At 50.6% G+C, this 17,194-nt stretch overlaps 1 protein-coding gene across 1 annotated transcript in view; it reads left to right on the forward strand.

The window, feature by feature from the left end:
* Positions 1–413: 413 nt before the first annotated feature.
* The window catches only part of LOC116526419, a 164,070-nt gene continuing 147,289 nt past the window's right edge, over positions 414–17,194 (forward strand). The window contains exons 1-7 of the mRNA XM_032242701.1: positions 414–786; positions 5,360–5,413; positions 6,692–6,852; positions 9,850–9,920; positions 12,829–12,994; positions 13,077–13,211; positions 14,205–14,385. Coding sequence (XP_032098592.1) covers positions 720–786; positions 5,360–5,413; positions 6,692–6,852; positions 9,850–9,920; positions 12,829–12,994; positions 13,077–13,211; positions 14,205–14,385 — 835 coding nt within the window. The 5' untranslated portion in view covers positions 414–719. The remainder of the gene's footprint in view (positions 787–5,359; positions 5,414–6,691; positions 6,853–9,849; positions 9,921–12,828; positions 12,995–13,076; positions 13,212–14,204; positions 14,386–17,194) is intronic.

Here is a 17,194-nt window from a genome sequence, read left to right on the forward strand (position 1 = left end):
TTTTTTTTTTTTTTTTTTTTTTTTTTTTTTTTTTTTTTTTTTTTTTGAGATAGTCTAGCTCTGTTGCCTAGGATGGAGTACAGTGGCATGATCTTGGCTCACTGAAAACTCTGCTTCCCAGGTTCAGGTGATTGTCCTGCTTCAGCCTCCCCAGTAGCTGGGATTATAGGCTCCTGCCACCATGCCCAGCTAATTTTTGTGTTTAGTAGAGACTGGGTTTCACTGTGCTGCTCAGGCTGATCTTGAACTCCTGACCTTGTGATCTACCCCAAGACTTCCCAAAGTGCTGGGATTATAAGCAAGAGCCACCATGCCTGGCAGTGACCCTGTCTTTTAAAATAAATGGTGAAAATGGTCAGTTTTGTATTGTTAATATATATAAAATTATACTGCAATTAGTAAGAAACCACCACCATGCTGTGTTGCCTTCTTGGCTGGAAGAGTAGTCAAGCTCCTTTTCTTCCCCTAGGCTTTTTTTCCCTCATTGGTCAGGAGCCCCCCTCCCCTCCTCTCTGTTGGGTGGGGTGCCAATAACTTTATTGGAGGCTTCTGATTGGCTGGATCGCTGTTCTGAATGCCCCCCACCTCCCCTTCTCCCCTCCTGGGCTGGGAGAGTGGGTTGAAGCGGAGCCCTCCTCTTTGCGGAAAAGATTCCTTTTAGGACTAGCTGAGCTGCTCTGGAGCCTGAGGCTGGTGACCCCAGGGCTGGCCGAGGGGTGATGCTGGCCCCCATGGGGCTCCTCGGTCTGGTCCTGTTCTGGCCGCTGGTGGCAGTGACTGCGGAGAGTAAGTAAAACTGATGCGTGTTCCTGGTTCTGTCTAGAGTGAAGCGAAGGGCAGCCCAGATGTACCTGGGGGGGTGCTTTTGTAGCCGGATGCCTTCTGACCTGCCTTTTCACTGCCACCTTTTGTTTTGCTTTTCATGGGGCAGAAGAGCGAGAGATGACAGGTGAATCGTCATCTCTCTCACTTCCGCCACCAGCATCCTCTGGAAACTCAGACAAGGAAGGGGGATTGGGAAGCTGCGGAGACCAGATCTGAAGCCCGGAGTGAGAAAACGCTGCCTTCCAGGCTCACTGAGCTTTAGCCCAGGGGGTGTCGAGGCTGCAGTGAGCCCAGATCAGGCCACTGCACTCCAGCCTGGGCGACAGAGTGAGATCTTGTCTCAACAAACAAAAAGCATCGTATCTTTATTTTCCTAGAACTAAAACTTAAAAAAAAAAAAAAAAAAAAAAAAAGTGAAATTAATAACATATTTTATGTAACCTAATATATCCTATATATAATTAGAAAAAATAGAAAGTATTAATGATATATTTCCTATTCTTCAACATTCCATGTGTATTTTATACTTAGAGCATATTTCAATTTGAATGCTAAATTTTCATTGCAAATACTTGATCTCTTTAGATGTCTTAAAATACAGAGTTGAGAAAGTATGTTTAGTTACTGCACTAAGTTATTTCAAACATATTGGAAAGTTTTCTTTTTTAAAAAAATATTTTTCATAGAGACGGGATTCACCACGTTGCCCCAGCTGGTCTCAAACTCCCAGGCTTAGGCAATCCTCCCAAAGTGCTGGGATTACTGGTGTGAACCAGTGCACATGGCTAACAGTCTATTAATAATTGAATTGAGTATTGGTTTTTCATTTAAATAAACGAAAAGTTTCTCTGTAACTAGTAACGTTTCGGATGCTTAATAGCCACACGCTGGACAGCGCGGACCAGATTGTGGGGTCTTTTATTAGTTGGAAATGATTGTTTTGATAGTTGGGCTTTTATTTCAGCACGTAACACTCCCTGGCATACCATAGGTGCTCAGTAAATTGTGTTGGCTTCATAAAATAATGCACATGGATCAGAACTGACAGCTGAGAAAGGTGAAAAGGGACTGGATTGCATTTGCTGGCTTGAGGTGACATTGATTTCAGTCCATTTCAGGTCTCTTTCAAGAAGTTAATCGGATCTGACTGAAGAATTTATTATTGCCAGTGTGCAATGTTGTCCCATCCTTGGTTAATCTATTATGAATCTATCATTGCATTCCGTGTTTCTGAAATTTTAAATATTTTACATGTGTTTTTTAAGTGCTCAGGAAACGGAAGGGGTGGGGTACAGGGTTAATTCAAGCACAGGTCTCTCGCAGCTCTGCTCACCTCTGCAGGTCTTGGTGGGTGAAGGCTGGCGGGCCAGGCTGCTTTGTAGCCTAGCATAGCAGGAAAGCACATGCAGGGATTGTCTGCTGAGCAAACAAGCAGAATGCTGGGCTTGTGCACACCCAAGAATGTCATGATTATGCACACATAGGTTTAACTTGCTGCCCAGTGTCTGAGTGATTCAAGAGTTGAAGGAAAGTTGGAAGGGAAATTGATTGGGTTGAATGTCTTTGACATGTGATTTTATCTGTTGATACTCTACTTGAATGCAAAGAGGGATTTGTTAGATGTGTCAGACTATTTAGGGGGAAAAAACCCTGCCCAGTCTCCTACCACGTTCTGTTGTTTCGAAGTGTCTAAACAAAATAGTCTACAATGTACCGTAGCTCCCACCCCTCCCCATTTTGGGGAAATGATTTGTTTTTCTTTTTTTTTTCTTTTTTTTCTTCAGACAGGGTCTTACTCTGCTGCCCGGGCCGGAGTACAGTGGTGTGATCTCGGTTCACTGCAACCTCTGTCTCTTGGCTCAAGCAATTCTCCCACCTCAGTCTCCTGAGTAGCTGGGACCAAGATGTGTGCCACCATGCCTGGCTAATTTATTTTTTATTTTTTATTTTATTTTTGTAGAGGGGGTTTTGCCATGCTGGCCAGGCTGGTCTCGAACTCCTGAGCTCCAGCCATCTGCCCACCTCAGTCTCCCAAAGTGCTGGGATTACAGGCATGAGCCACTGCGCCCAGAAACAATTTGTTTTTCGAGGGATTAAACAGGTCAGCCTATGTACAATGACCAGTCGAGGTACCCTGGGGTAGCTTTGAGGATGGAAGTGGTATTATTGAAACGCCGTCCCATGGAAATGGCTGCAGATGGATGCCTGGTTAAGGCACAGGAGGGTGTGGATGGTGGCTGGGAAAGATCCTGCAAGTGGCTGGCAGGAAGGGGAAGCGAGGCTTAAAAGTAATTGGCAGGCCAGGCACGGTGGCTCACGCCTGTAATCCCAGCACTTTGGGAGGCCGAGGTGGGCAGATCATGAGGTCAAGAGATGGAGACCATCCTGGCCCACATGGTGAAACCCCGTCTCTACCAAAAATAAAAAAAATAATGAGCTAGGTGTGGTGGCGTGCGCCTGTAGTCCCAGCTACCTGGGAGGCTGAGGCAGGAGAATTGCTTGAACCCCAGAGGCAGAGGTTGCAGTGAACTGAGATCACAACACTGTACTCCAGCCTGGTGCCTGGCAACAGAGCGAGAGGCTGTCTCAAAAAAAAAACGACAACAAAAAATGTAGGTGGCAGTGGAACGGGTGTGTGGCTGGTGGGAGGGAGGGTGGGAGGGAGAGAAGGGAGGGAGGGTGGGGTGCTGACCTTCCCAGGGAGAGAGCTCTGGAAACCTCTGGCAGTTTCCTCAGCAGCCTGAACTTGGGGCCAAGGGGCCACCTCACCACGTCTGCTCATGCCCTGGTTGTCCTCTACCCACCGGGGAGTGGCAGCAGCTCCTGCCATTTCCTGCAGCAGCCTCTTGCTCTTGCCTTTGCTGGTTCTCTGTTCACTCACGCATTTGCTCACTTATTCTCTGATTCATTCAGGGCGAGGGTATGGCTGGGGACTCTGGAGCCAGAGTGTCTGGGTTCAAATCCTAAGGCTCCACTGTTAACCAGCTGTGTGCACCTGGGCAAGTCACTTCTGGACTAGGTGCTTTATCTGTAAAATGGGAGTAAGAAGAACACTGACTCGGCTGGGTTGTCAGGGAGATCAAACACGACGAATTAATAAAGCGGCGCAAGTGTTCGTGGTATTCATTTATCCAATCTTTCCAGTCTCTACTGGATTCCAGGAGCTGGCGGTTACAATGTTAAATAGGACAACCAAAATAATTAAATCACATACCAATTTTGAAAGGGTTCCACTGAGAATAGGGTGCTATGTAGAGATGGAGGTAGGAAACCTACTCAGGTCAGGGTGGTCAGGGTGGGCCAAGGAGGGACATTTATGCTGAGATAAGGGATGCTGGGACATGGAGGGCAGGCGGAAAAGAGTTGAGGCAAGTAGGAATGGCATGTGCAAAGGCCTTGAGCTGGAGAGGAGCCGCCAGCATGCCTGGAGGGCAAGAGGGGGGCAGGCAGAGGTCTGCTTGCCTGGTTAGGGTTTTGCTGTAAGTCTGTGTGTTGAGGGGGGGTGTGGTGGGGAGGAGCCCCAGGAGCTCTTAAGCAGGGAGTGATGTGATCTGATCTGATCTGTGTTTTTAAAGACTGACTGGCTGCTGGGAGGAGGATGAGTCATGCACACAGGGAAAACAGCAGGCTCCTTCAGTCATCTAGCCACAGAGGCAGGGGCGTGTCGGTAGCAGAGGGGAGGAATGTGTAGGAGGAATGGGAGGGGCTCTGAGGGGAGGGGACGGGGGATGGACAGGGGGGGGGGGGGGGGGGGGGGGGGGGTGGATGGCGGGGTGGGAGAGGGGGGGGGGGGGGCTAATGGATGCATAGGAGTGGGGAGTTGGTGGGTGGATGGATGGGAGTGGGTATGGGTAGATGGATGGATGGATGGATGGATAGGAGGGGGAGTGGGTGAGTGGATGGATAGCAGGGAGGAGTGGGTTGGTGGATGGATGGGAGTGGGTATGGGTAGATGGATGGATGGATGGATAGGAGGGGGAGTGGGTGAGTGGATGGATAGCAGGGAGGAGTGGGTTGGTGGATGAATGAGAGGCGGAGTGGGTGGGTGTATGGATGGGTAGGAGGGGGAGTGGGTGAATTGGGTGGGTGGATGGATAGGAGGGGGTTGGGGAGGTGGATAGGAGAGGGAGTGGTGGGTGGATGGATGGATAGATGGACTGATGGATGGGAAGAATGGACACCTGCATTGGGTGAGGGAATTGGCAGACCTTACTGACATTGGATTCAGGTGGTGATGAGGGTGTGGCAGCACGAATGATTGCCACCTTGAGCTATCAGGGGTGATGGTGCCAGTAACCAAGATGGGGAAGAGCAAATTGGACAGGTAGGGAAATTGCTTCCAGTCTTTGTGGCCCTCCTTCCCCGGGGACATTTTGCAAAGTCTGGGGAGAGCTGTCATTATCATTTCTCATCCCATTAGTCCCCCTGGACCCTTAAATGTCTTCTTCCTTGAGTAGGTCAGTGGCCCATAGGGTGTGGCTCTCCTATGCATCTTTCTGGCCTCACCCTGGTTCCATCTGATTTGCAATTTCAGAGATTCCAGATTCGCAGGTGGGGCAGGCGGCCTCCTGCATGACTGCATGCGCAGGTGAGTGATTCTCTTGGGATGGCTGAGCACACCTCTGGACCAGAAGCCTGAGCCCAGTACAGGGCCCCAGGGTGAAGCTGTCAGATGGGATCAGAGGCAGCCCCAGAGGGCCCTGCCTATGTTCCCAAAGATACCAGTTGGGAGGACCAAGTCTAGTTCTGGAAAGGCCACCCACAGACTTAAACGATAGGAAAGGGAAGAGTCAAATGCCTTAAGCCATCCCAGCTCCCAAGGTCCAGGACTTTTTCCTCATACCTGTGGGCCGCAGGTGGAATAAATGTCTTTGGCCAGGTGATGCCATTTGCATTTTGGAGTGGAGCAGATGAAAAAGCCTTTTGGGAAGAAATTCTTGGGAAAGAGAGAAGCATCTTAGGAACATGAGGTGTGGTTCTGTCTCAAGGAAATTGACATGAGAATGTAAATTCAATCACAAGCCTTAGGGAGGGGTGAGGTGTCATAATTAGGTTTCACACTTGATCCCCTGGCCACAATAGAAGCTTAGAGATTTGGCTCGAGAACTACAGACCTCTCTGTTCCCTAAATCAGCTCTTCCCCAGAACAGCTACTCTCCTCACCCCGAGATCCCCCATGGTTGGCCAGCTTTACAGCTTTGTCTTCTGTGGAGATCAGGATAACAGTCCCCCAACGCCACTTGATGTCCTTCAAGGTGGTGGGTGAGGAGTCGGACTGTGGAATCCCAGCTGTGTGACCTTGTGTAAGTTAGTTAACGTCTCTGAGCCTCAGCTGCTTCTACTGTAAGATAGAGAAAATAGTGTTCACCTCAAAGTTGGTTATGAGGCTTAAATGAGTTACTGCAGATGAATGCTTCTCAGCTGGGGTAATTGTGGCCCTCCCTCCCCTGGGGACGTTTTGCAAAGTCTAGGGACATTTTTGGTTGTCGCAACTGGGCTGTGTTACTGGCATCTCATCAGTAGAGGTCAGGGATGCTGTTAAATTTCCTGACAACACACAGGACAGCCCTCACAAACAGAATTCTTTGGCCCCAAATGTTAATAGTGCCCAGGCCAAGAAACCTTGACATGAGAATAAGGCTTAGCCCATGATGACACTGGCTAGCACTTACTGTCTTTATTTTCTTTTTCACTCTTATGAGGATATGCAGCTACTCAACCTTTCCCCAAGCTGGGGACAGGAAGCTCAGAGCCCCAGATGGAGGGGAAGATAGAGGTGTAAGCAAGGATGCTTGGAGGTGGAGTTGGGGGTCCCAGATGGCTGCAGATTGTCAAGGTGACATTACTCTCTGTCTCTGCCCTCCAGGGTCAGCTGGGCCCCACCTCCATGTGGGAACCAGATACAGCTATCGCTTTTCCACCAACACCAGCACCAGCCTGCAGGAGGTCCCGGTGGAGGGGAGTGGCCTTGGCCTCCAAGGCTTGGCTGTCCTTGATGTGCTTGGCCCATGCCAGATGGCTTTACGGGTGAGTATCTTTGGGTAACTGGGAGATCACGTTGACACAGGGGAGGACCCAGAGGAAGCCACAGCCCCTCACCTCCAATTTCCAATTTGCTTGATAAGCAGAGGAACTTTCTGAGAAATCTTACATTTGGCAAGTGAGGACCCTGGAGAAGAACGTGGAAAAGTGGTGCCATTTTGGTTGTAAGAGGTGCCATAGAGGGCCCACTGGGGGAATAGCAGAGGCTAAGGAAGGTATATTTTTAGGGCAGGTTGGGGGAAGTCCTTGGAGTGAGAAGAGCCATAGAATGAGGACATGCTGTGACCTAGGGGTGGACCGAGAGCCACATCTGAAGGTCTAAGGGTAAGCAAAGTCAAACTGAGTCAAGGCCTTTGGACAACGGAATAGACTGGGTGGAAGTCTATTCCCAGGAAGGCCTGCCCTGGCCTGTTTTCTGCTAGACACTGGCCTGGCAGTACCTGGGTCCACAGGCTCGGGTTAAAGGCAAACACTGAGGTGCAGTGGTGGTAGGTCCTGGGTTAAGGCAGAATTATACACTAGGCCTACTTGGTGGTTCCAGGTTTCTTTTCATTAAGATTTTCTGGAAGCTCCTCAATGTTTTTGCAAGTGGAAGTGCTTGCCCATTTGCCTCTGTCCCATTTCTCATAACCCTTATATTTTTTCCTGGATAAACCCTCCCACCCCCGATAAGTGGCCTTTTAGTTTCTGCTGGAGTGTCATGTATTGTGATGCGTTTTTGTATTGGCTGGAGCGCTTGCTAACAAGAGTTTCTCAAAACTGTTGTTGCATTTTCATGTAGACCACAGAATGGGGTCTTTCGTGGAGTGGCCCTGAGCTGCTTCTGAATGCTTAAAGTGTCCAAAATGTCAGAACTGCTGCTTTATTAGTCTTTGCCATCCTTTTACATCCTTCAAAACACTTGTAGTTGTTTTTATCTGCAGGGCCAGTTCTTACAAAGCAAATTGTGCTCTGTTGCAGTTTTATTCATTTGTTTGCTTTAAGCATTTAAGAAAAGATACCAATGTCAAATGTTGGCAAGGGTATAAAGAACTGGTGTGTTTCAAAGATTCTAGATGAAAATGGAAAGTTTCTGGCCCATTTGGAGGTTAATTAACTAAACATATTTTTAGAGCAAAAAGTGTAAAAATCACAAATCTTCAAAACAAGGAATTTCCATAAACCAAATATCTACATAGTGATCACCAGAGGAGGAAACAAAATAGAACCCCCAGAGCCTCCTTCATACTTCTTTTTGGTCACTTCTCCCAAAGGTACAGCTTCTTTTTTTTTTTGAGATGGAGTCTCACTCTGTTGCCCAGGCTAGAGTGCGGTGGCACAATCTCAGCTCACTGCAACCTCCGCCTCCCAAGTTCTGGCGATTTTCCTGCATCGGCCTCCTGAGTAGCTGGAATTACAGGTGCGCACCACCATGTCCAGCTAATTTTTGTACCTTTAGTAGAGACAGGGTTTTACCATGTTGGCCAAGCCGGTCTTGAACTTCTGGCCTTAAGTGATCTGCCTGCCTTGGCCTCCCAAAGTGCTGGGATTACAAGCGTGAGCCACTGCGCCTAGCCTGCCTGCCTTATTTCTATCACCATGCTTGAGTTTTGCCTGTCTTTGAACTTCTCTCTGATGGAATTGTACAGGATGCTTTCCTCTGTGTCTGGCTTATCTGTATTTGTATTTTTTTTCTGTGATTATAATATGGAATACACCATTTCAACATCTTAAGTGTATAATTCAGTGGCATTAAGTATTTTCACAGTGTTGGACAACCATCACCACCCTCATCCCTAGAACTTTTTCATCGTCCTAAATAGCTCTGTACGCACTGATGGCTGCTTCCCATTCCCACCCTGCAGACCCTGGGCACCTCTGTTCTGCTTTCCGTCTCTATGAACTTGCCTGTTTTTTAGGTACCTCACAGAAGTGGGATCACATAACATGTGACTGTGTCTGGCTTATTTTACTTAGCATAACGTTTTCAAGGTTCATCTACATTGTGGCATGTAGCAGAACTTCATTCCATTTTTTTTAAAAAATGTTTTTTTATTAAAAAAAAAAACAGAGATGGGGTTCCACCATGTTGGCCAGGCTTGTCTCGAATCCCTGACCTCAAGTGATCCGCCTGCCTCGGCCTCCCAAAGTGCTGGGATTACAAGTATGAGCCACTGTGCCCAGCCAAAATCTATTAATTTTTTTTTTTTTTTTTTTTTTTTTTTGTGGGGACAGAGTCTTGCTCTGTCGCCCAGGCTGGAGTGCAGTGGCTCAATCTTGGCTCACTGTACCCACCACCTACCTGGGTCAAGAAATTCTCCTGCCTCAGCCTCCCAAGTAGTTGGGATTACAGGTGCCTGCGACCATGCCCAGCTAATTTTTGTGTTTTTAGTAGAGACGGGGTTTTGCCATGTTGATCAGGCTGGTCTCAAACTCCTGAGCTCAAGTAACCCACCCGCCTCAGCCTCCCAAAGTGCTGGGATTACAGGCATGAGCCACTGTGACTGGCTGTATTAAATTTAAACAGTGAAATCAGTTCTTTTAGGGAGGATATTTTGCATTTTTAGGAAGTCTACCTTTTGCAACCAACAGACACACACCCGCCCACCCACCCACCCACCCTTTGGTGATGCTGGGCTATCCAAGTCTTCGTTATGGGCTAAGCCTTTGTTTGCTCTACAACGGAACATATTCCTGTTGCTACTGTAGAGTCCTATGACTCCCTCAACCAAACTGCCAGTGTCTTTTTGGGCAGAATGAGAACTTTCCAGACATTTAGCAGGGAGCTGTAGGTACTTAGCTGTGTCAGTGATCTACCCCTGGAGACATTCAGCCTTCACCACCCAGGCTTCGTACCTGGTCCAGGGAGGGGTCTCTCTGCCTTGCCCCCAACGTGGGTTCACGTATCCTGCTGGGCCCTTGACCTGCTTTGTGGGTGGGGTGCTGGCAAGATCGTGGGGCATGCCGGGAGTGGTCACCAACTCGCCGTGCTTTCTGCTTCAGCTCCGAGACTTCCAGGTGACATCCATCCGGGGGTCCAAGGTGGAGCTTCTGAAGGAGTCAGAGAGGCTGAGGTAAGACACTTGGCCATGGGGCCGGGACCTGCTCATGATGGGGCTGGAGGTGTGAGCTCTCTACCATCTTTGAACAGCCGTCGAGCTCTGGGTGCACTGAATTAGATTAGGACAAACAGTTAGGGTGACCCCTCTGTAGCAAAGAGATGCCATCGTGGACTGAAGTTCACAGAAGTTTCTGTATTTGTTTTGACCTTGTCAAGCACCAATGGAGACCACTGTGGGGGTGGGTGCCTTCATGTAGGAGCCTTGGGTGACCCCACCAGGTGACTTACCTGGTGGGAGGAACGCATCCTGTAGTTCTGGCTGTCCCCCCAAGTGTGTCCAGGGTTCACGCCTGTCAGTCACCGCCTGGGCATCATTGTTGAGGTTGTTCTGGAAGACTCCAGCTCATGGGACTGCTGGGCCGGTGGGGGTCTGCCTCTTCCCTCCTCCGCTCTGCCGAGACCCCATCCTCTCCCACCCCAAGCTAAGCTCCCCTTTTGTGACCCAGCCAAGCCTGGGATTCTCCCTGTGGCTTGTTTCCCAGGCCTCCCTGACAGTGGCCTTGGTGGCCTCAAAGCTCAGAGGGGCCGCCAGTCTGAAGACAACTCCTCTGCAGACTGCTCTTCCCTTTTTAGTGCGAATTCATTTGTTAAGAAATAAAGCCTTTGTCTAGGGATACCAGGATGGGGGATGCTGCTGAGGGACAGACAGATCCCCACTGAAAGGCAAGGGGAGGATCTCCTCCAAGGGACTATTGTCCCCCAGCTCCTCATCAGAAATGCTAAGTCAGCGGGGCCGGGGGTTGTCACTTCCTGGAGGCCAGACTGACACTTGCTATTCTGGGAGTGGTGGGTGCCATTAGCATTTCTCTCCATCAAGGCCTGAGACCCGGGGGACTGCCTTAAGACCCCCAGGATCTAGTTGGAGCTGGAGCGTGACTGCCGCCCCCCACCGCCCCTCCCCCAGAAGTAGACGTGGTGACGCATCTGTTCCCCAGGGCTCTGTCTTGCCAGCCTGTAGGGTTTGGGGACTCGGCAGCTTCCCGTCATCTTGGAGCATCTTTATCTTGCCCCTCCAAGCTCCAGGCAGGGAAGAGGATTTCACCACCCCTCACCCCCCACCTTCCCATCCTTCACCCTGCAGATAACAGACCCAGGCCCCTTTCTGCCAGGCAAAGGGCGGGCGGGAAGAGCATCGGGCTGAATTCTGGTCCTAGCTCCTCCTCTGGCTTGCTGTGTGACATCCCCCAAGAAGGCCCCTGTCTCGGGACTTCATTTCGTTGTCTCAGCAATGACAGAGTCTCAAGTCCCTTCCAGTTCAGGGTTTCTGCGGCCTGTGATGCAGGAGTCTGCCTGGGTTCACAGCCCTGCTGGGGCCCTGAGCTAGACACTGTTGCTCTGAGCCTGCTTCTCATCCGAATGTGGGTGGAGGGATGACAATGACCTCCCTGGTGGGATCTGTAGGGAGGGAACGACTCTCTTTACCTACCTATGTTCTGTAGTTGTGCCTAGAAATGAACCGACATTAGAAGAGGTAGATAGATTTTTTACACGCACAGAGACATTCCAGAATGAAAGAGTGAAGGCCCCCCAAAGTGGTGAATTTGGGAGCTTATGTACAATTTTCATGGGGGAAGGGGAGGAGGGAGGGAGGCAAGTTAGAGGGGAGTAGATGGTTTCTAGAAAACAGGAGTGGACCTTTAGGAGAAGAGGTAGGAGAGGCCGGGCACGGTGGCTCATGCCTGTAATCCAGCACTTTGGGAGGCCGAGGAGGGTGGATATGAGGTCAAGAAATCAAGACCATCCTGGCCAACATGTGAAACACTGTCTCTACTAAAAATAAAAAAATTAGCTGGGCGTGGTGGCAGGCACGTGCAGTCCCAGCTACTGGGTAGGCTGAGGCAGGAGAATTGGTTGAACCTGGGAGGCAGAGGTTGCAGTGAGCCGAGATCACACCATTGCATTCCAGCCTGGAGACAGAGGGAGATTCCAACTCAAAAATAAAATTATATTAAAAGAAGAGACAGAAGATGCGCAAGCGTGGGATGAAGTTTGTCTGTGTGTGGTGTCACCTTGCAGTTTTTAGAATGAGAGCTGCTCTCCCAGGTGATGAAACTCCCTGGAGAGGATTAATGACAATTAGGTTGCTTTTGGGGGATCTGTCTTAAGGCAGAAGAAGGGGAGTTCAGAAAGTGTCTCCCCATATTTGCTGTTTCTCAACAAATACAGCCTTTAGTTCAAAGTAGGCAGAAGGCTGGATGTGGCGGCTTACGCCTATAATCACAGTGCTGTGGGGAGACTGAGGCTAGAAGTTTGCTTGAGCCCAGGAACTTGACATCAGCCTGGGCAATATAACAGAAACCTGTCTTTACAAAAACTTTAAAAATTAGCTGGGCGTGGTGGCCACATGGTAGTGGTCCCAACTACTCAGGAGGCTGAGGCAGAAGGATCGTGTAAGGCCACAAGGTTGAGGCTGCCGTGAGCTATGATCACGCCACCGTACTCCAGCCTGGGCAGTAGAGCGAGACTCTGCAAAAAAAAAAAAAAAATGTCAGTACACCCAGGTGGCATAATTTGGGGTGGCACATCCCAAGCACCTTCAACTCCTTCTTGGGGTTGAGATGCTTTGGAATGATTGCCTAATCTTGGGGGCTCAGCCTTTCATTCTTTGACACTTGTGTCACACACCTGTCCTTTTGTCCCAGGTGTGACAAGGCTGGGGTGGCTCAGAGCCGACTTGGCTGCCCCAGAGCCCCGCTGCAGAGGGAAGAAGGGGGGGAATGTGGGGTTCCCCATGGGGGTTCTCCAGGTGCTCCACATGGGGGCTGGCCTGCAGGAGGACAGGCGTGCTGTGGCCTCTGGCAGTCAGCAGGTGACCTGGGGCGTCGGAGGGTCCCGCTTGACCCCTGTCTGCCCTCTTGCAGCACTGCCCTGGGCCGTAACCCGCTCCGCTTCATCCTGCATTCTGGACGTGTGGCCCGCCTGTGTCCCCGCCCCGCTGAGCCCCGCTGGGTGCTGAACGTGAAGCGTGCCGTGCTGAGCCTCCTGCAGGGCGATGCGGGGGCCTGCAGCCCCAAGACCCTGGATGAAGTGAGGCCAGGAGATGGGAAAGGGAGGGGAGTGGGGGTGGGGTGGACAGAAGGCCGACCTGTCCCTCACCGTGTCTGTCCAGGTGGACATCCTGGGCCGATGTCCTACCACATACCAGTGCCATGGGGACTGGCTGCACAAGACCAAGGACCTGGCTCGGTGCTCCCTGCGCAGGGGACGCTCCTCGCTGCATTCTCAGGCCCTGCCTGGAGTGGCCGTAAGTGCTGGGCGGGGTGGGGCAGGACCCGACAGCTGCTTTCCTAGACCCTCCTCTTCCTCCTTTTTTCTTCTGTTTCTGGCGTCCCTCCTCAGCTCCCCCTCCTCTACCCCAATTCCTTCTCTTCTTGGTCCTTTCTTTACCTCCTCTCCTCCCTTCCCCTTCCTTCCCCTCTTCTGCCTCCTAGAAATGTTACTGTATGTGTGTGTGGATGTATGCATCTGCTTCCTTAGAGACAGAGTCCCACCCTGTCACCCTGGCTGGAGTACAGTGGTGTGATCGTGGCTCAGTGCAGCCTTCAACTCCTGGCCTCAAGCGATCCTCCTGTCTCAGCCTCTCGGGTAGCTGGAACTACAGGCACAAGCACCACTCCTGGCTAATGTTTTAATTTTTATTTTTGGTAGAGAGGGTGTCTTGCTATGTTGCCCAGGCTGATCTTGAACTCCTGAGCTCAAGCGATCCTGCTGCCTTGTCTTCCTCCAGGGCTGCAGCTGTGGAAGTGACCCCCACACCCACCCCTCTGTCCTTTCCCTAATGCCTTCCTCCCCACCTCTGTCTCCAGCTCCCTGAAGAAGCAAGTGCTTTGTAAATAGCAAACATCTATCTGCAGAAGGATGAGAGAGGATCCCTGTTCATGTTGAGTCATTATGAAAAGTCTCAGCACCTGAGAAGTGGAGGTGGGCCTCTGCTGATGGGAATGTTTTCCAGCTGAGGCTCTGTCGTCCCCCTCTTGCGGGTCACTGTCTGCTGGACTTTCTTGCTTCCCCTCGTCCTTGCCACCTCCTGTCTGCCTTTGTCTGGGCCGCTGTTGGTGCAAGTCGGGGTGGGTGACACTGGGATGCAGCCCTGAGCGTCTCCTCCCCAGCCTCACTGAGAGAGGGGTGGGGGCCTGCAGTTCTGATGCGGCCCTCAGCCCTCCTCCCTTGGTCCCAGTTGGGTCCTGTGGGTGGCTAGATCCTGGCCTGAGCTGTCTGTTCTCCTCTTGGTCTGCAGCCTGGCCTGGCCTCCCGTCTGACCTGTGTCCAGAGCTTCCGGGGTGGCGTGCTGCGGGAGGCCTCCTGCACAGAGCTGGACACCGCAGGACCGCTGTCCGTGAAGGCGAGCGCTGTGCAGATTCGAACTCTCTCCTCACTCAGCCTGCTGCACGAGTTGGCCCGAGATCCAGCGGGCACAGGTGACCTCAGGCTTCCCTGGTGGCCACCCCCTGGCCATGGTGTGAGGGTGGTCTGGCCACAGGGGCCCAAGGAAGTCCAGGCTCCGTCCCTCTATCCTGGCCTGGATGCCTCTGAGCCATTTCTGAAAATGATCATCATCAGGAGAGTTAGCCACTTCTAGAAGCTTCTGCAGGCTCTTTCTGCAGGCTCAGATCAAATGGCTCTGACTTGGTAGAGTCCTTTTTCCCCCGTGGAGTCTTCAGTTTCTCAACCCTAAATTCAGTGTCTTCTCAGTTTGCTCGTTTCAGGGGCAAACTGACTCAGGTTTTCTGATTGTCCGGAAATTTCCTGCCAACACATAGCATTCCCTGAGACTTGGTGCCCTCCTACAATTTTGCTTGGAAAGAAACAAGCGAGGCCTGTGTCTGGGGGAGGATTTCTTTTCCGTGTTTGGAAACTGCCTTCCTTAATAATGAAATAAGAATGGTTATTCTTACTGCTGGGATTTTTGGAAGGATTTACTATGGGCCAGTGGCCATGCTGAGCCCTCTGTGTATTTCATTCTCATCAAAACCCCATTAGGAAGGTATTGTTACTAGTTAAATTTAAAGAGGAATTCTGTCCAGGTGCAGAGGCTCACGCCTATAATTCCAGCACTTTGGGAAGCTGAGTTGGGTGGATAACTTAAGATCAGGGGTTCGAGGCTAGCGTGGCCAACATGGCAAAACCCCATCTCTACTAAAAATGCAAAAATTAGCCACGCATGGATGTGGGTGCCTGTATTTCCATTTACAGGTATTGATCAACTTACCACCTATGCAACTTACGGCCATTCGACTTTACGACCACAATCGCTAGCCACGACTGCTCCGCGTCTGGCAGCGCAAACGTTGCCCAGCTGGGCGTACGACAGTGCGGACCAGCTTCTGACAGCACTACCATCTCCACGTGCACCATTTCAACTGTACATATAGCCTACTCAACTTACGACCAAATCGTGTTACGACCGGTCCACGGTCCCGACCGTGGTCGTAAGTTGAGCACTAGCTCGGGAGGCTGAAGCAGGAGAATCGCTTGAATCCAGGAAGCAGAGGTTGCAGTGAGCCAAGATCACACCACTGAACTCCAGCCTGGGCCATAGAGTAGACGCCATCTCAAAAAATACATTAAAAAATTTTTTTTTAATTTAAATTTTTTTTTTGGAGGCACAATTTTGTTCTGTTGCCCAGGGAGGAGTGCAGTGGTCTGATTATGGCTCACTGCAGCCTCAACCTCCCCAGGCTCACGTGATCCTCCTACTTCAGTCCCCCAAGTAACTGGGACTACAGGTACACAGCACCATGCCTGCCTAATTGTGTATTTATTTGTTTATTTATTTTGAGAGATGGCATTTCACTGTGTTGCCCAGGCTGGTCTCAAACTCCTGGGCTCAAATAATCCTTCCGCCTCGGCCTCCTGAAGTGCTGGGATTACAGGCGTGAGCCACCGCGTCTGGCCCTTTTGTTGTTGTTGTTACTGTCACTATTATTTCGAGATGAAGTCTGGCTCTGTCACCCAGGCTGGAGTGCAGTGGCTTGAGCTCAGCTCATTGTAACCTCCTCCTCCTGGGTGCAAGTGATGCTCCTGCCTCAGCCTCCTGAGTAGCTAGGATTACAGGCATGCGCCAGCACACCCAGCTAATTTTGTATTTTTAGTTGTGACGGTGTTTCACCACCAGGCTGGTCTCTAACTCCTGACCTCAGGTGACCTGCCTGCATCAGCCTCCCAAAGTGCTGGGATTACAGACATGAGCCACTGTGCCCAGCCTTCAACTTTTTTCTTTTTCCATGTTTACAGAAAACATCAACTTAATTTTTTTAAGAGACAGTCTTGCTCTGTCACCCAGGCTGGAATGCAATGGTGCCTTGACCTCCTGGGCTTAAAGGATTCCTCCGGCCTCAGCCTCCCCAGTACACCTGTGTGCCACCATGCCTGGCTAATTTTTTAAATTTTTTGTAGAAACGGGTCTTGCTATGTTGCCCAGGCTGGTCTTAGACTCCTGGCATCAAGCGATCTTCCCGCTGCAGCCTCCCAAAGTGCAGGGATCACAGGTGTGAGCCACTGTGCTCCACCTTAATCAGCTTCCGAGCATTGTCATCACCCTAAAAAGAAGCCTTGTGTCATTAACCATCATCTCCCCAGACCCTGGCAGCCACTGAACTACTTGTGCCTCTAAGAATTTTCCCATTGTGGAATTTCATATAAATGGGGTCATAAAGTGTGCCCTTTTGTGCCTGACTTCTTCACTCAGTACAGTGTTTAAGGTTCATCCATGTTGTGGCATGAATTGGAATTTCTTCTTTTTCCTTGCTGAATAATATTCCATTGTATGGATGAATTTTTTTCCATGTTTCCATTGTCATTCCCAGGAAGCTTATGGAGTCAGAACTGGATTCAGGTTCCGACTCTGTGTTGTGTGACTTGGGCTGATAGCGTGTGTCTGTGCCTCAGTTTCCTTAGCTGTAAATATATGGGTAGGGCACCGCTTACCCCATAGGTTATGGGGAACGTTATAGAAAATGGTCAGCTGGACACTGTGGCTCCAGCCTGTAATGCTAGTTCCTTGGGAGGCCAAGGCGAGCAGATTGCCTGAGCCCAGGAGTTCAAGTCTGACAACATGGTGAAGCCCCATCACTATGAAAAATATACAAAATGAGCCGGGCATGGTGGTGTGGGTCTGTAATCCCAGCTGCTTGAGGGCCTGAAGTGGGAGGATCACCCAAGCCCAGGAGGTCAAGGCTGCAGTGAGCTGTGATTGCGTGACTGTTCGAGCCCGGGTGACAGAGTGAG

Source organism: Sapajus apella, unplaced genomic scaffold, assembly GCF_009761245.1.
Source record: "Sapajus apella isolate SASKATOON/1434 unplaced genomic scaffold, GSC_monkey_1.0 scaffold51, whole genome shotgun sequence".
NCBI classification, from domain to species: Eukaryota; Metazoa; Chordata; class Mammalia; order Primates; family Cebidae; genus Sapajus; species Sapajus apella.